Here is a 19,448-nt window from a genome sequence, read left to right on the forward strand (position 1 = left end):
TCATTTCTTCTACCAACAATAATGACCAAACACTTCCCTACATTATATTCAATCCGCTGTTTCTTTGCCCATCCTCCCATTCTGTCCAAGTCCTTCTGCAAACTCCCTGCTTCCTCAACGCTACCTGCCCCTCCACCTATCTTTGTGTCACCTGCAAACATGGCCACAAAGCCATCAATTCCGTCATGCAGATCATTGACATATAACGTGAAGATACCAACCCCTGTGGAACACCACTGCTGAGCATTCATCAACTGAACTAGGTTAGGAAATTCACTGCACAACTCCTAATTAATCAAAGCTCATGCTTTATTGTCTCTGCACAAACAACAATATTACCCCAGGCCAGCAACTTAGAACATGAATTCTACTGTTGCCTTTGTACCAATACTCACTCAGACTACTTTTCCAATTGATAACACTGAAATAGGGGATCTCCATTGGCCAGATGATCCATCCTTTCTCCTCCCAGCCTCTGGCATGGGGGTTCTTCCTTGTGATGGAGGGTCCCTGGAGAGATATCGCTGTGCTGTATCCAAAAACCTTTGCTTTTATATTCATTCCTTACTAGTTCAAATGTTGCATTTCAGTGTTATTGGCTACGGGTCATCTGACTGACCCATATCACCTTCTTATTGGTTCTTGTCCAAGCCAGCGTCCATTTATTGCCCTTCTTCCACAACTGACAACTGGCAACTTATGGCTCATTGTCTTCAATCAGTTACCAAACCAGCAACCAGCTCAAACTACTCAGGGCAGACACTGACCCCAGCAGTCACAAGCCTGCATGTTATATCCAACCAAAGGATGGCTCATAAATAACCTCTTATTTGGAAGTGACCTCTGCTCCAGCAGATTACCTGGAGCATCATTGTGTCTACTTTAAAACATTAATCAAGGCAAGCAGCTTCAGTTCACAAAATGGAGGATGTAGAGCAGCTTCACAAAATGGCAGCTTCCATCTCCTCCAACCTCATGGCACAGTTGGTTTGTCTGTTTCCACTGTCCTTGACCCATTCTCCATGGCCCACACCACTAGTCATTGTCAGCCAATCAGAATAGGCCCTCTTTATTGTGACTCTCTGCCTCCTGCCAATCAGCCAATCTTCTATCCATGCTCTCCTTGTCAAAGGTCTTCTGAAAATCCAAGTAAATAACATCCATTGACTCTCCTTTGTCTCTCCTGTCTGTTTTTTTTTTTCCCCTCAAAGAATTCCAACGGATTTGTCAGACAAGATTTTCCCTTAGGGAAATCATGCTGACTTCATCTATTTTATCATGTGCCCTGAAATCTCATCCTCAGCAATTGACTCCAATATCTTCCCAACTACTGAATTCAGGCTAACTGGTCTATAATTTCCTTTCTTCTGCCTTCATCCCTACTTAAAATTTGCAGATTTCCAGTCCTCCAGAAGCATTCCAGAATCTAGTGATTCCTGAAAGATTATTACTATTGCTTCCCCAATCTCTTCGGCTACCTCTTTCAGAATCCTTGGTCGAAAAAGAGACACAGGAGTCTGAGAAACTATGTCTACTTCATCTTACTTTAGTGACGCACTCAGTTACGATGTGGTAAAAAAAGTTGGAACTGGGACTTCTGTTGCACACTCCGGTTATTTTGGGTTGCCATGTAGACCCGAGACAGTGTGGGGTCTTTTCTGGATCATCGCTGCGTCAACAGGGAGACTTTCAGTTTGCGTTCGGGAGACTGGAACAAGTGAGGAGTGGAAGGGAAGGGTAACGCTTTGTTGCTGCTTGTGGGTGAGAATCACTTCAGACTTTTCTTCCATCTCCATCTATAGGTTGCCCTCAGCTAGGTTCACTTTGTAAATTTTTCAGGTATTTCCTTTTCCGGGGGTAAACAAAAGAATCCATCAGGATTTCCAAAATTAGTCGTCCTCTTGAATTCGATCCTCCAGGAAACGGAGCCCATCTCTCATTTGTGCTGCTGCTGTTGGTAAAGCTCCCTTCTGTGGGTTGAAAATGGACACCAGTGGATGAAGGTCATTGGCTATATTTAAGAGGGAGTTAGATATGGCCCTTGTGGCTACGGGGGTCAGGGAGTATGGAGGGAAGGCTGGGGCGGTGTTCTGAGTTGGATGATCAGCCATGATCATAATAAATGGTGGTGCAGGCTCGAAGGGCCGAATGGCCTACTCCTGCACCTATTTTCTATGTTTCTATGTCAGTAGTGAGGGTAAACTCTCTCCCACGCAGGTACTGGTTGAAACGTTTTACACCCCAAACCAGACTCAGTGCCTCTCTGTCAATCTGTGTGTAGTTTTTCTCTGCAACAGTAAGGGAGCACGATACAAAGGCCATGGGACATTCACTTTCATCACTCATAAAATGTCACATGAGTGCACCTTCACCATAAGGTGAGGTGTTACAGACAAGCTTCACAGGACAATATGGATCATAATGTGTGAATGCAGATCTGATGTCGCCATTTCCTTTGCCTTTTTGGAAATCTAGCTCACAGTGCTTTGTCCATTGCATTTCTTCCTGATCTGCAGGAATGAGTTCAAAGGGTGGAGCACAGTAGCCAGGTTTGGCAGGAGACTGTTATGGTAATTGACAAATCCTAAAAGGACCCATGTGACACATCCTTCAGCCTTGGGGCATCCACCACTGCTTGAATTTTCTCAGTACGACTTCTGTAATACTTGCGTGTCAATGGTGTGACCACAGTAAGTGATGCTTGGTTTAAAGAATTCATACTTGTTGCGCTATGCTCTGAATCCATAATCTTCTAATCTTGTTAATACTGTTTGGAGATTTTGGAGATGTTCCATGTCATCTGACTGGTAACAATGATGTCATCCAGGTAACACTGTACGCACGGGCAGCCTTACAGTACCTGGTCAGTAGATTTCTTACAGAGTGCAAGAGCAGATGCTACTCCAACGTGAACATACTGTAGCAATAAAGCCCTTTGTGAGTGCTTATTGTGAGAAACACTTTGGACTCTTCTTCCATCTCCATCTGTAGATAGGCCTCAGCTACGTCCACTTTGCGAAAGTGCTTTCCTTCGGAAATGTTTGCAAAGATATCCTCTATCCTGCGCACAGGCTACTGGATTGGTTTTCAGTACTGGCTTCACGCTGACCTTAAGATCACCACAGATTCTTCTCGGATACTGGGACCACTGTTGTTACCCAGGGGCTCCCCTCAACCTTGGAAAGAATTCCTTCAGCCTCCTGTAATCCTGCTCACTGGCTACTTTATCGTGGATGGTATAAAGAACCAGACGGGCTTTGTAAAACCTGGATATGGTGTATTCATTTAGCATTATTTTACCCTTGATATGTTTGAGTTTTCCAATGCCATCCTTGAACACTGCTGGGGCATCATTCAGAATCAATGTTTTTACAGTATACATCAACCAGTCATCTTTTGTGCAATCGAATGCATCTGTCTTTCCGATGAAGCCAGTCATTTCTGCTGGTTTATTTATTTATTCATATTATCACCCAGTACTCACTGTTTATGAACCCGTGAATTTCATCTGTTTTCTGCCTTTTTTAACTTGACTGTCTTTCTCGTCTTGTGAAGTAACATGTGCTGTGATTTTTTTTTTCTTGAATGTCTCCCTCTCCCACTCCTGGAGAAAAGAAACGTGCTGTGCTTCAACAGGTAAGTAGTCACCTTGGATGAGTTTTAAAACTTTCTTGTTGCCACTGTCACGTTTTTGTAACTCCAGAAGTTAATCGAAAGAAAAACTTGCAAGCCCAGAAAAATGTGTTTACCTCATTTTTCTTTAGTGAGGCACTCACTTACAATTTGGTGGTGTTATGACATATACCATTCGCATACTTTTACATAAACACATAATGGATTATGTAAACAGACTAAGAACGCTTAATCAAACAATGTTCACAATATTACTCAAATATTACTGTAATATTAAACATACTATACAGGTGACTTATCTCCCTTCAGACCTTCCAGTTTTCCAAGTAGCTTCTCCTTAGTAATAACAACTACATTCCCTTCTGCCCCCGACACTCTCGAATTTCTGGCATACTGCTAGTGTCTTCCACAGTGAAGACTAGTGCAAAGTATTTACTAGATTCCTCTGCCATTTCCTTGTCCCCCATTTTAGAAACATAGAAAACCTACAGCATAATACAGGCCCTTCGGCCTACAAAGTTGTGCCAAACATGTCCCTACCTTAGAAATTACATAGGCTTACCTATAACGCTCTATTTTTTTAAGCTCCATGTACCTATGCAAAAGTCTCTTAAAAGACCCTATCATATCCACCTCCACCACTGTTGCCGGCAGCCCATTCCACGCACTCACCACTTTCTGCATAAAAAACTTACCCCTGACATCTCCTCTGTACCTACTCCCTAGCACCTTAAACCTGTGTCCTCTTCTGGCAACCATTTCAGCCCTGGGAAAAATCCACCTGACTATTCACACGATCAATGCCTCTCATCATCTTATACACCTCTATCAGGTCACCTCTCATCCTCCGTCGCTCCAAGGAGAAAAGGCGAGTTCACTCAACCTGTTTTCATAAGGCATGCTCCCCAATCCAGGCAACATCCTTGTAAATCTTCCCTGCACCCTTTCTATGGTTTCCATGTCCTTCCTGTAGTGAGGCACCCAGAACTGAGCACATTACTCCAAATGGGGTCTGACCAGGGTCCTATATAGCTGTAACATTACCTCTCAGCTCCTAAATTCAATTCCACGATTGATGAAGGCCAATACACCATATGCCTTCTTAACCACAGAGTCAACCTGCGCAGCTGCTTTGAGCATCCTATGGACTCGGACCCCAAGATTCCTCTGATCCTCCACACTGCCAAGAGTCTTACCATTAATACTATATACTGCCATCATATTTGACCTTCCAAAATGAACCACTTCACACTTATCTGGGTTGAACTCCATCTGCCACTTCTCAGCCCAGTTTTGCATCCTATCAATGTCCCGCTGTAACCTCTGACAGCCCTCCACACTATCCACAACACCTCCAACCTTTGTGTCATCAGCAAACTTACTAACCCATCTCTCCACTTCCTCATCCAGGTCATTTATAAAAATCACGAAGAGTGAGGGTCCCAGAACAGATCCCTGAGGCACACCACTGGTCACCGACCTCCATGCAGAATATGATCCATCTACAGCCACTCTTTGCCTTCTGTGGGCAAGCCAGTTCTGGATCCACAAAGCAACGTCTCCTTGGATCCCATGCCTCCTTACTTTCTCAATAAGACTTGCATGGAGTACCTTATCAAATGCCTTGCTGAAATCCATATACACTAAATCCACTGCTCTTCCTTCATCAATGTGTTTAGTCACATCCTCAAAAAATTCAATCAGGCTCGTAAGGCATGACCTGCCTTTCACAAAACCATGCTGACTATTCCTAATCATACTATACCTCTCCAAATGTTCATAAATCCTACCTCTCAGGTCTCCTACTTCTCCATCAACTTACCAACCACTGAAGTAAGACTCACTGGTCTATAATGGTCTATAATTTCCTGGGCTATCTCTACTCCCTTTCTTGAATAAAGGAACAACATCTGCAACCCTCCAATCCTCCGGAACCTCTCCCATCCCCATTGATGATTCAAAGATCATCGCCAGAGGCTCAGCAATCTTTACCTCTTCAGTGTCATTTTCCAGCAGTCCTTGGCTTTGACCTCCACCAACCTGCATTTAGAATACTTCTTCATCTTTGCGATGTTTCTATCCTGCACCTTCCAAACTGCGCCCCCCTCCGAAACTCCAGCCACTGCTGTTCCGCCATCATCCCTGGTAGTGTCCCCTCCCAATCAACTTTGGCCAGCTACTCTCTCATGCCTTTGGACCACTGAAACACGCTTCGAAATGCATCAATAACCAATTCAGTGTGAGGATTGTGCTGGGGGCAGCCAGCAAGTATTGGCATGCTTCTGGCATCAGCACAGCATGCCCACAGCTCACTAACCCCAACTCATACGTCCTTGTAATGTGGGAGGAAACAAGAATATAAAGGAGGATGGTAAAAGCTTCTTTAGGTATGTGAAAACAAAAAAAATAGTTGGCCCTTGAAGACAGAAACGGGTGAATTTATTATGGGGAACAAGGAAATGGCAGACGAGTTAAACAGGTAGTTTGGATCTGTCTTCACTAGGGAAGACACAAACAATCTCCCAGATATAATAGTGGCCAAAGGACCTAGGGTAATGGATGAACTGAAGGAAATTTATATTAGGCAGGAAACGGTGTTGGATAGACTTGGGTCTGAAGGCTGATAAGTCCCCGAGACCTGATAGTCTGCATCCCAGGATATTTAAGGAGGTGGCTTTAGAAATCATGGACGCATTGGTAATCATTTTCCAATGTTCTATAGATTCAGGATCAGTTCCTGTGGATTGGAGGGTGGCTAATGTTGTCCCTCTCTTCAAGAAGGGAGGAAGAGAGAAAACAGGGAATTATAGACTGGTTAACCTGACGTCGGTGGTGGGAAAGATGCTGGAGTCAATTATAAAAGATGAAATTATGACACATCTGGATAGCAGAAACAGGATCGGTCTGAGTCAGCATGGATTTACGAAGGGGAAATCGTGCTTGACTAATCTTCTGGAATTTTTTGAGGATGTAACTATGAAAATGGACAAGGGAGAGCCAGTGGATGTAGTGTACCTGGACTTTCAGAAAGCCTTTGATAAAGTCCCACGTAGGAGATTAGTGGGCAAAATTAGGGCACATGGTATTGGGGGCAGAGTACTGACATGGATTGAAAATTGGCTGGCTGACAGAAAACAAAGAGTAGCGATTAACGGGTCCCTTTCGGAATGGCAGGCAGTGACCAGTGGGGTACCGCAGGGTTCAGTGCTGGGACCGCAGCTGTTTACAATATATATTAATGATTTAGATGAGGGAATTAAAAATAACATTAGCAAATTTGCCGATGACATAAAGCTGTGTGGCAGTATGAAATGTGAGGAGGATGTTATGAGAATGCAGGGTGACTTGGACAGGCTGGGTGAGTGGGCAGATGCATGGCAGATGTAGTTTAATGTGGATAAATGTGAGGTTTTCCCTATGGTGGTAAGAACAGGAAGGCAGATTATTATCTAAATGGAGTCAAGTTAGGAAAAGGGGAAGTACAACGAGATCTAGGTGTTCTTGTACATCAGTCACTGAAAGCAAGCATGCAAGTACAGCAGGCAGTGAAGAAAGCTAATGGCATGCTGGCCTTCATAACAAGGGGAATTGAGTATAAGAGCAAAGAGGTCCTTCTGCAGCTGTACAGGGTGCTGGTGAGACCACACCTGGAGTACTGTGTGCAGTTTGGTCTCCAAATTTGAGGAAGGACATTCTTGTTATTGAGGGAGTGCAGCGTAGGTTCACAAGGTTAATTCCCGGGATGGCGGTACTGTGATATGTTGAAAGATTGGAGCGACTGGGCTCGTATACTCAGGAATTTAGAAGGCTGAGAGGGGATCTTATTGAAACATATAAGATTATTAATGGATTGGACACGCTGGAGGGAGGAAGCTTGTTCCCACTGATGGGTGAGTCCAGAACCAGAGGCCACAGTTTAAGAATAAGGGGTAGGCCATTTAGAACGGAGTTGAGGAAAAACTTTTTCACCCAGAGAGTGGTGGATGTATGGAATGCTCTGCCCCAGAAGGCAGTGGAGGCCAAGTCTCTGGATGCTTTCAAGAAAGAGATGGATAGAGCTCTTAAAGATAGCAGAATCAAAGGTTATGGGGATAAGGCAGGAACTGGATACTGATTGTGGATGATCAGCCATGATCACAGTGAATGGCGGTGCTGGCTCAAAGGGCCGAATGGCCTACTCCTGCACCTATTGTCTATTGTCTATTGAGAGCACTGAGAGGCAACTCACGTGATCACGGGGAGAATGTGCTGTTGGAAACCACTGTTTCTTTGTACTTTTTATAAGATTTGTACTTTTTAACAAACTCCATTTGTTTTTCACACTCTCTGGCAGAAAGCAGTATAGCAGCTAAACTAACAGTTTATCACCTTCGCAAGAAAATCTGCAGATGCTTGAAATCCAAAGCAACCCACACAAAACGCCGGAGGAGCTCAGCAGGCCAGACAGAGTGTAAACAGCTGATGATTCAGGCTGAGACCCTTCATCAGGACCGGAAAGGAAGGGGAAAGGCGTCAAGAGTAAGAAGGTGGGGGCAGGGGAGGGAAAAGTACAAGGTGGCAGGTGATAGGTGAAACTGAGAGAGGGGAGGGATGAAGTAAAGAGCTGGGAAGGGATTGGTAAGAGAGATAAAGGGTTGGAGAAGGGGGAATCTGGAGGAGAGGGTAGAAGACTATGGAAGAAAGGGAAAGGGGAGGTGATGGGCAGGTAAGGATATAAAGTGAGAGAAGGAAACAGGAGTGGTGAAGGAGAGGGATGGAGGGGGCAATTACCAGAAGTTCAAGAAATCTATGTTCATGCCATCATGTTGGAGGCCACCATAATAGAAGATAAGGTGGTGCTCCTTCACCCCGAGTGTGGCCTCATTGCAGCAGTAAAGGAGGTCATGGACTGACATATTGGAATGGGATTGGGAAGTAGAATTAAAATGGATGGCCTCCAGGAGATCCTGCTTTTTTCTGGCAGGTGAAGCATAGGTGCTCGCCGAAGTGGTCTCCCAATCTGCATCGGTCTCACCAATACACACAGGACACCGAATACAGTAGATGACCCCAACAGACTCACAGGTGAAGTGTCACCTCACCTGGAAGGGCTGTTTGGTAGTGATGAGGGAAGAGGTGTAGAGGCAGGTATGACACTTGTTCCACTTGCAAGGATAAGTGCCAGGAGGGAGATTAGTTTGGGAGGGATGAATGGACAAGAGAGTCGCGTAAGGAGTGATCCCTGCAGAAAGCAGAAAGTGGTGGTGGGGGGAAGGGAAAGATGTGCTTTGTGGTGGGATCCCTTTGGAGATGGTGGAAGTTCTGGAGAATTATATGCTGGATGCGGAGGCTGGTGTGGTAGTAAGTAAGGACAAGAGGAACCCTATCCCTGGTAGGGTGGTGGGAAGAAGGGGTGAGGGCAGATATACGCAACATGGAAGAGAAGCAAGTGAGAGCAGCATTGATGGCGGAGGAAGGGAAGCCCCTTTCTTTGAAGAAAAATGACATCTCAGTAGTTCCTGAATGAAAAGCCTCATCCTGAGAGCAGGTGTGGCGGAGACGGAGGAATTGAGAGAAGAGGATGGCATTTTTACAAGTGACAGGGTGGGAAGAGGTATGGTCCAGGCAGCTATGAAAAGCAGTGGGTTTGTAAACGATATCAGTAGATAGATTGTCTCCAGAGATGGAGTCAGAGAGACCAAAAAAGAAGAGGGAGGTGTCAAAAGTAGACCAAGTAAGTTTGAGGGCAGGGTGGAAGTTGGAGGCAAAGTTGATGAAGTCGAAGAGCTCAGCATGGGTGCAGGAAGCAACACCAATGCAATTGTCAATGTAGCGTAGGAAGAGTTCGCAGTGTAGGCTTGGAACATAGACTATTCCATGTAGCCAATAAACAGGCAGGCATAGCTGGGACCCAGGCGAGGGCCCGTGGCTACCCCTTTTGTTTGAAGGAAGTGGGAGGAGCCAAAGAAGAAATTATTGAGAGTGAGAGCAAGTTTCACCAGATGGAGGAGAGTGGTGGTAGAGGGGAACTGGTCCAGAAAGAGCTTTAGGGCCGTCCTGATGAGGGATGGAATTGTATAGGGACTGAATCAGGTCGGGGGGGAGACGGGCAGGGGGAGGAATGAAACAGAGTTGCAGTAATCAGATATTAGTTCATTGGAGCAGGAACAAGCAGAAACAATGGGTCGACCTAGACAAGCGGGCTTGTGGATCTTGGACAGGAGGTAGAAACGGGAAGTGCAGGGTGTGGGAACTATGAGTTTGGTGGCAGTGGATGGGAAATCCCCAGAGTCAATAAGGTCAGAGATGGTGTGGGAGACAATGGCCTGGTGCTCCTTAGTGGGGTCCTGTTTGAGGGGCAAGTAAGAGGAGGTGTCTGACAGTTGTTGCCTGGCCCCAGCAAGATAGAGATTAGTCCACCAGATTACTACAGCACCTCACTTATCTGCGGGTTGGATGGGAATTTGGGATTAGTGCGGAGAGAGTGGAACTGTACGGTCAGAGGAAGTGAGGTTAGAATCCTTTATCATCTTGCTCTTTTTTCATTGGCTGAGTATTAGCACATGATCCACGTGATGTAATTCTTTTAATTATGTAGCCTATTAACTAATTCATCTCTATCTAAGGAATTTCTCTTTTCTATAAAAGTGATATATTTTTCAAAAGCGCCACCCTTTATTCCTTTGTCTTCGATCATTTCTCAGCTCTTTTAGTTTACTTAGCAGTTGTATGATTGTTTGTACTCTAAAATAAACTGAAATCTTGGAATTAAGAATGCTCACCATTTTTGACACTTGGCATGAACACTGCGTTCTCCAACTTCTGATCACCCGCTCCCACCATTCCCCCCACCCAGCTCTCCTTCTGATCCATGGGTTCCTGCCAAACCCATCCCAGCCCAGGGGAGGGGTTGTCATGGTAATGCAGTGGTTTGGTAATACTACCACAGCACCAGCGACCCAGGTTCAACTTCTGCCATTGCCGGTAAGAAGTTCTCCCTGTAACTGTGTGGGTTTCCTCCGGGTGCTCCAGTTTCCTCCCACATTCCAAAGGCCTGGATTAGTCGGTCACAACTGGGACTCATTGGGCTGGGAGGACCCTCCTGTAAGTTTCTAAGTCTCTAAGTCTAAGTCAAAGCTCCTATCACCCTGCCTCTGTCCCCCTCCCCTACCAATCTGCCTCTCACCCAAACATTCCCCCCAGTGGGTCCACCTTTTCGCCACCCCACTGTTCCCATCTGCCCTGTCTACCTCCCTTATTTGGTTCCATGCTTCCCCAGATCTCTCCTTCAGTAATCCTTTGTCATCTCCACCCATCACCTCCCAGCCTCTGTCACTATCCCCACTCCCCCATCCTCCATCTACCTGTCACCCTCCTCACCTGGATCCACCCATCACCTCCCAGCCTCTGTCACTATCCCCACTCCCCCATCCTCCATCTACCTGTCACCCTCGTTACCTGGATCCACCCATCACCTCCCAGCCTTTGTCACTATCCCCACTCCCGCATCCTCCATCTATCAACCATCCTTCCCTGAATCCACCCATCACCTCCCAGCCTCCGTCACTATTCCCACTCCCCCATCCTCCATCTACCTGTCACCCTCCTCACCTGGATCCACCCATCACCTCCCGCCCCTTTCCATTCCACCTCTTTATACTGACCATCTCCCCTCACAAAGTTCTGGAGGAAGTCAGCAGGTCGGGCAGCATCTATAAAGGGGAATGAACAGTCAACGTTTTGGGCCAAAACCCTTCATCAGGACTGGAAAGGAAGGGGGCGGTTATCGCTGATCAATTTGTACTCCTCCCCTCCCTCACCTTCCTATTCTTGCTTCTGCAACACCCCCAGTCCCGATGAACGTTCTCTGTCGACTAATTATTCCTGTCCATGGAGATGAACGTTCTCTCTCGACTAATTATTCCTCTCCATGGATGCTGGCTGTCCCACTGAGCTTCTCCCACATCCTGAGTATCATTCCTGACTGCAGACGATATCTCTTCACCAGTTTCCTGATTTGAGTCGGTGCCCTCGAGATATCACTATTTATAAAGCTACCCTCTTAACTTCGGACTGATTATATGAGAACTGGTTTTTCTGAAGACTTGTTCTTAACATAGAACAAAGAACATGGGACAGTTTCTTCGGCCCACCATGTCACACTGACCATGATGCCAAGTTAAACTAACTCTCCTGTCACTCCCCACTCTCACCTTAAATCTAATCCCTCTGGTATGAGGTATCCTTTACCTTGAGAAAATGATTCTGTACTGTCAGCTCCCTCTCTGTCTCTCAAACTTCTGTCAGGCCTCCCCCTCATCTACACTGCTCCACAGAAAACAACCTAAGATTGTCCAGCCTTAACTTATAGCTCAAACCCTCTAATCCAGGCAGCTTCCTGGTGAAACTCTGCACCCTCCCCAGAGCCTCCACGTCCTTCTCTTAGGGGTGACCGGAAATGCACACAGTACTCCAAGTGCGGTCTGACTAGAGTTTTACACAGTGACGAAGGTTTCCTTCTCCGGTCTCTCACCTGGTCCAGAGCAAGCTGAAGTTCGGCAGATTGCTGTGTTCCAGCAAGGATCAGTTCCCGGCTGGAGTCATGAAGGTTGAGGTCGTTAACGTAAACCCCCATCTTGATCATGTCCTCCACTGTCTCAATTCTGAGGGAGAAGGGCAGGTAGGTGTTAAAGCCATACCCTTCTAAGATGTTCCCTATGGCCAACTCTATCATCTCATTGAGTCACACAGCACAGAAAAGCCCATTCAGCCTAATGACCCAGACTGATCAAGATTCCCAACTAAGTCAGTCCCACCTGCCTACATTTGGCCATCTCTCTAAACCTTACCTATCCGTATACCTGTCCATATCTCTCTAAACCTTTCCTATCCATGTTCCAGTCCATATCCCTCTAAACCTTTCCTATCAGTGTACCTGTCCATATCTCTCTAAACCATTCCTATCCATGTTCCTGTCCATATCCCTCTAAACCTTTCCTGTCCGTGTACCTGTCCGTATCCCTCTAAACCTCTCCTATCCGTGTACCTGTCCGTATCCCTCTAAACCTTTCCTATCCGTGTACCCGTCCGTATCCCTCTAAACCTTTCCTATCCGTGTACTTGTCCATATCCCTCTAAACCTTTCCTATCCGTGTACCTGTCCGTATCCCTCTAAACCTTTCCTATCCGTGTAACTGTCCGTATCCCGCTAAACCTTTCCTATCCGTGTACTTGTCCATATCCCTCTAAACCTTTCCTATCCGTGTACCTGTCCGTATCCCTCTAAACCTTTCCTATCCGTGTAACTGTCCATATCCCGCTAAACCTTTCCTATCCGTGTACCTGTCCATATCCCTCTAAACCTTTCCATATCCCTCTAAACCTTTCCTATCCGTGTACCTGTCCGTATCCCGCTAAACCTTTCCTATCCGTGTACCTGTCCATATCCCTCTAAACCTTTCCTATCCGTGTACCCGTCCATATCCCTCTAAACCTTTCCTATCCGTCTATCTGTCCGTATCCCGCTAAACCTTTCTTATGCGTGTACTTGTCCGTATCCCTCTAAACCTTTCCTATCCATGTACCCGTCCATATCCCTCTAAACCTTTCCTATCCGTGTACCCGTCCGTATCCCTCTAAACCATTCCTATCCGTGTACCCGTCCGTATCCCTCCAAACCTTCCTTATCTGTGTACCTGTCCATATCCCTCTAAAATTTTCCTATCCGTCTACCGGCCCGTATCCCTCTAAACCTTTCCTATCCGTGTACCCGTCCATATCCCTCCAAACCTTTCCTACCCGTGTACCCGTCCGTATCCCTCTAAACCTTTCCCATCAGTGTACCCGTCCATATCCCTCTAAACCTTTCCTATCCGTGTAGCCGTCCGTAGCTCTCTAAACCTTTCTTATCCGTGTACCTGTCCGTATCCCTCTAAACCTTCCCTATCCGTGCACCCGTCCGTATCCCTCTAAACCTCTCCTATACGTGTAACTGTCCGTATCCCTCTAAACCTTCCCTATCCGTGTACCTGTCCGTATCCCTCTAAACCTTTCCTATCCGTGTACCTGTCCGAATCCCTCTAAACCTCTCCTATCCGTGTACCTGTCCGTATCCCTCTAAACCTTTCCTATCCGTGTACCCGTCCGTATCCCTCTGAACCTTTCCTATCCGTGTACCTGTCCGTATCCCTCTAAACCTTTCCCATCCGAGTACCCGTCCGTATCCCTCTAAACCTTTCCTATCCGTGTACCCGTCCATATCCCTCCAAACCTTACTTATCCGTGTACCTGTCCGTATCCCTCTAAACCTTTCCTATCTGTGTACCCGTCTGTATCTCTCTAAACCTTTCCTATCCGTGTACCCGTCCGTATCCCTCTAAACCTTTCCTATCCGTGTACCCGTCCGTATCCCTCCAAACCTTACTTATCCGTGTACCTGTCCGTATCCCTCTAAACCTTTCCTATCTGTGTACCCGTCCGTATCTCTCTAAACCTTTCCTATCCGTGTACCCGTCCGTATCCCTCTAAACCTTTCCTATCCGTGTACCTGTCCGTATCCCTCCAAACCTTCCCTATCTGTGTACCTGTCCATATCCTTCTAAACCTTTCCAATCCATGTACCCGTCCGTATCCCTCCAAACCTTCCCTATCTGTGTACCTGTCCATATCCCTCTAAACCTTTCCTATCCGTGCACCTGTCCATATCCCTCTAAACCTTTCCTATCCGTGTACCCGTCCGTATCCCTCTAAACCTTTCCTATCCGTGTACCTGTCCGTATCCCTCTAAAATTTTCCTATCCGTGTACCTGTCCGTATCCCTCTAAACCTTTCGTATCCGTGTACCCGTCCGTATCCCTCCAAACTTTCCTATCCGTGTACCCGTCCGTATCCCTCCAAACCTTTCCTATCAGTGTACCCGTCCGTATCCCTCCAAACCTTTCCTATCCGTGTACCCGTCCGTATCCCTCCAAACCTTTCCTATTCGTGTACCCGTCCGTATCCCTCTAAAACTTTCCTATCTGTGTACCCGTCCATATCTCTCTAAACCTTTCCTATCCGTGTACCCGTCCATATCCCTCTAAAACTTTCCTATCCTTGTACCTGCCCGTATCCCTCTAAATCTTTCCTATCCGTGTACCTGTCCGTATCCCTCTAAACCTTTCCCATCCGTGTTCCTGTCCGTATCCCTCCAAACCTTTCTTATCTCTGTACCTGTCCATATCCCTCTAAACCTTTCCTATCTGTGTACCCGTCCGTATCCCTCTAAACCTCTCCAACCGTGTACCTGTCCGTATCCCTCTAAACCTTTCCTATCCGTGTACCTGTCCATAACCCTCTAAACCTTTCCTATCCATGTACCCGTCCGTATCCCTCTAAACCTCTCCTATACGTGTACCTGTCCGTATCCCTCTAAACCTTTCCTATCCGTGTACCTGTCCGTATCCCTCTAAACCTCTCCTATCCGTGTACCTGTCCGTATCCCTCTAAACCTTTCCTATCCGTGTACCCGTCCGTATCCCTCTAAACCTTTCCTATCCGTGTACCTGTCCGTATCCCTCTAAACCTTTCCTATCCGTGTACCCGTCCGTATCCCTCTAAACCTTTCCTATCCGTGTACCCGTCCGTATCCCTCTAAACCTTTCCTATCCATGTACCTGTCCGTATACCTCTAAACCTTTCCTATCCGTGTACCAGTCCGTATCCCTCTAAACCTTTCCTATCCGTGTACCAGTCAGTATCCCTCTAAACCTTTCCTATCCGTGTACCTGTCCGTATCCCTCTAAACCTTTCCTATCCGTGTACCTGTCCGTATCCCTCTAAACCTTTCCTATCCGTGTACCCGTCCATATCCCTCTAAACCTTTCCTATACGTGTACCGGTCCGTATCCCTCTAAACCTTTCCCATCCGTGTACCTGTCCGTATCCCTCTAAACCTTTCCCATCCGTGTACCCGTCCGTATCCCTCTAAACCTTTCTTATCCGTGTACCTGTCCGTATCCCTCTAAACCTTTCCTATTCGTGTACCTGTCCGTATCCCTCTAAAATTTTCCTATCCGTGTACCCGTCCGTATCCCTCTAAACCTTTCCTATCAGTGTACCCGTCCGTATCCCTCCAAACCTTTCCTATCCGTGTACCCGTCCGTATCCCTCTAAACCTTTCCTATCCGTGTACCCGTCCGTATCCCTCTAGACCTTTCCTATCCGTGTACCTGTCCGTATCCCTCTAAACCTTTCCTATCCGTGTACCTGTCCGTATCCCTCCAAACATTCCCTATCTGTGAACCTGTCCATATCCCTCTAAACCTTTCCTATCCGTGCACCTGTCCATATCCCTCTAAACCTTTCCTATCCGTGTACCTGTCCGTATCCCTCTAAAATTTTCCTATCCGTGTACCTGTCCGTATCCCTCTAAACCTTTCGTATCCGTGTACCCGTCCGTATCCCTCTAAACCTTTCCTATCAGTGTACCCGTCCGTATCCCTGCAAACCTTTCCTATCCGTGTACCCGTCCGTATCCCTGCAAACCTTTCCTATCCGTGTACCCGTCCGTATCCCTCTAAACCTTTCCTATCCGTGTACCAGTCCGTATCCCTCTAAACCTTTCCTATCCGTGTACCAGTCAGTATCCCTCTAAACCTTTCCTATCCGTGTACCTGTCCGTATCCCTCTAAACCTTTCCTATCCGTGTACCAGTCAGTATCCCTCTAAACCTTTCCTATCCGTGTACCTGTCCGTATCCCTCTAAACCTTTCCTATCCGTGTACCTGTCCGTATCCCTCTAAACCATTCCTATCCGTGTACCCGTCCATATCCCTCTAAACCTTTCCTATCCGTGTACCCGTCCGTAGCTCTCTAAACCTTTCTTATCCGTGTACCTGTCCGTATCCCTCTAAACCTTTACTATCCGTGTACCTGTCCGTATCCCTCTAAACCTTTCCTATCTGTGTACCCGTCCGTATCCCTCTAAACCTCTCCTATCCTTGTACCTGTCCGTATCCCTCTAAACCTTTCCTATCAGTGTACCCGTCCGTATCCCTCTAAACCTTTCCAATCCGTGTACCTGTCCGTATCTCTCTAAACCTTTCCTATCAGTGTACCCGTCCGTATCCCTCTAAACCTTTCCCATCCGTGTACTTGTCCGTATCCCTCTAAACATTTCCCATCCGTGTTCCTGTCCGAATCCCTCCAAACCTTTCTTATCTGTGTACCTGTCCATATCCCTCTAAACCTTTCCTATCCGTGTACCCGTCCATATCCCTCTAAACCTCTCCTATCCGTGTACCCGTCCGTATCCCTCTAAACCTTTCCTATCCGTGTACCTGTCCGTATCCCTCTAAACCTCTCCTATCCGTGTACCTGTCCGTATCCCTCTAAACCTTTCCTATCCGTGTACCCGTCCGTATCCCTCTAAACCTTTCCTATCCGTGTACCTGTCCGTATCCCTCTAAACCTTTCCTATCCGTGTACCCGTCCGTATCCCTCTAAACCTTTCCTATCCGTGTACCAGTCCGTATCCCTCTAAACCTTTCCTATCCGTGTACCCGTCCATATCCCTCTAGACCTTTCCTATCCGTGTACCTGTCCGTATCCCTCTAAACCTTTCCTATCCGTGTACCTGTCCGTATCCCTCCAAACATTCCCTATCTGTGTACCTGTCCATATCCCTCTAAACCTTTCCTATCCGTGCACCTGTCCATATCCCTCTAAACCTTTCCTATCCGTGTACCTGTCCGTATCCCTCTAAAATTTTCCTATCCGTGTACCTGTCCGTATCCCTCTAAACCTTTCGTATCCGTGTACCCGTCCGTATCCCTCTAAACCTTTCCTATCAGTGTACCCGTCCGTATCCCTGCAAACCTTTCCTATCCGTGTACCCGTCCGTATCCCTCCAAACCTTTCCTATCCGTGTACCCGTCCGTATCCCTCTGAAACTTTCCAATCCGTGTACCCGTCCGTATCCCTCTAAACCTTTCCTATCCGTGTACCCGTCCGTATCCCTCTAAAACTTTCCTATCCTTGTACCTGCCCATATCCCTCTAAATCTTTCCTATCCGTGTACCTGTCCGTATCCCTCTGAACCTTTCCCATCCGTGTTCCTGTCCGTATCCCTCCAAACCTTTCCTATCCGTGTACCTGTCCGTATCCCTCTAAACCTTTCCCATCCGTGTACCCGTCCGTATCCCTCTAAACCTTTCCTATCCGTGTACCCGTCCGTATCCCTCTGAACCTTTCCTATCCGTGTACCCGTCCGTATCCCTCTAAACCTTTCCTATCCGTGTACCCGTCCGTATCCCTCTAAACCTCTCCTATCCGTGTACCCGTCCGTATCCCTCTGAACCTTTCCTCTCCGTGTACCTGTCCGTATCCCTCTAAACCTCTCCTATCCGTGTACCTGTCCGTATCCCTCTAAACCTTTCCTATCCGTGTACCCGTCCGTATCCCTCTAAACCTTTCCTATCCGTGTACCTGTCCGTATCCCTCTAAACCTTTCCTATCCGTGTACCCGTCCGTATCCCTCTAAACCTTTCCTATCCGTGTACCAGTCCGTATCCCTCTAAACCTTTCCTATCCGTGTACCAGTCAGTATCCCTCTAAACCTTTCCTATCCGTGTACCTGTCCGTATCCCTCTAAACCTTTCCTATCCGTGTACCAGTCAGTATCCCTCTAAACCTTTCCTATCCGTGTACCTGTCCGTATCCCTCTAAACCTTTCCTATCCGTGTACCTGTCCGTATCCCTCTAAACCTTTCCTATCCGTGTACCCGTCCATATCCCTCTAAACCTTTCCTATCCGTGTACCCGTCCGTAGCTCTCTAAACCTTTCTTATCTGTGTACCTGTCCATATCCCTCTAAACCTTTCCTATCCGTGTACCCGTCCATATCCCTCTAAACCTCTCCTATCCGTGTACCCGTCCGTATCCCTCTAAACCTTTCCTATCCGTGTACCTGTCCGTATCCCTCTAAACCTCTCCTATCCGTGTACCTGTCCGTATCCCTCTAAACCTTTCCTATCCGTGTACCCGTCCGTATCCCTCTAAACCTTTCCTATCCGTGTACCTGTCCGTATCCCTCTAAACCTTTCCTATCCGTGTACCCGTCCGTATCCCTCTAAACCTTTCCTATCCGTGTACCAGTCCGTATCCCTCTAAACCTTTCCTATCCGTGTACCCGTCCATATCCCTCTAGACCTTTCCTATCCGTGTACCTGTCCGTATCCCTCTAAACCTTTCCTATCCGTGTACCTGTCCGTATCCCTCCAAACATTCCCTATCTGTGTACCTGTCCATATCCCTCTAAACCTTTCCTATCCGTGCACCTGTCCATATCCCTCTAAACCTTTCCTATCCGTGTACCTGTCCGTATCCCTCTAAAATTTTCCTATCCGTGTACCTGTCCGTATCCCTCTAAACCTTTCGTATCCGTGTACCCGTCCGTATCCCTCTAAACCTTTCCTATCAGTGTACCCGTCCGTATCCCTGCAAACCTTTCCTATCCGTGTACCCGTCCGTATCCCTCCAAACCTTTCCTATCCGTGTACCCGTCCGTATCCCTCTGAAACTTTCCAATCCGTGTACCCGTCCGTATCCCTCTAAACCTTTCCTATCCGTGTACCCGTCCGTATCCCTCTAAAACTTTCCTATCCTTGTACCTGCCCATATCCCTCTAAATCTTTCCTATCCGTGTACCTGTCCGTATCCCTCTGAACCTTTCCCATCCGTGTTCCTGTCCGTATCCCTCCAAACCTTTCCTATCCGTGTACCTGTCCGTATCCCTCTAAACCTTTCCCATCCGTGTACCCGTCCGTATCCCTCTAAACCTTTCCTATCCGTGTACC

The 19,448-nt window shown here is 47.1% G+C and overlaps 1 protein-coding gene across 1 annotated transcript in view; it reads right to left on the reverse strand.

The window, feature by feature from the left end:
* Window positions 1–19,448, reverse strand: part of LOC140207562 (soluble guanylate cyclase 88E-like) — a 97,673-nt gene that overhangs the window by 24,105 nt on the left and 54,120 nt on the right. The window contains exon 9 of the mRNA XM_072276112.1: window positions 12,146–12,275. Within this exon, the coding sequence (XP_072132213.1) occupies window positions 12,146–12,275 (130 nt within the window). The remainder of the gene's footprint in view (window positions 1–12,145; window positions 12,276–19,448) is intronic.

This window comes from Mobula birostris, chromosome 2 (assembly GCF_030028105.1).
Source record: "Mobula birostris isolate sMobBir1 chromosome 2, sMobBir1.hap1, whole genome shotgun sequence".
NCBI classification, from domain to species: domain Eukaryota; kingdom Metazoa; phylum Chordata; class Chondrichthyes; order Myliobatiformes; family Myliobatidae; genus Mobula; species Mobula birostris.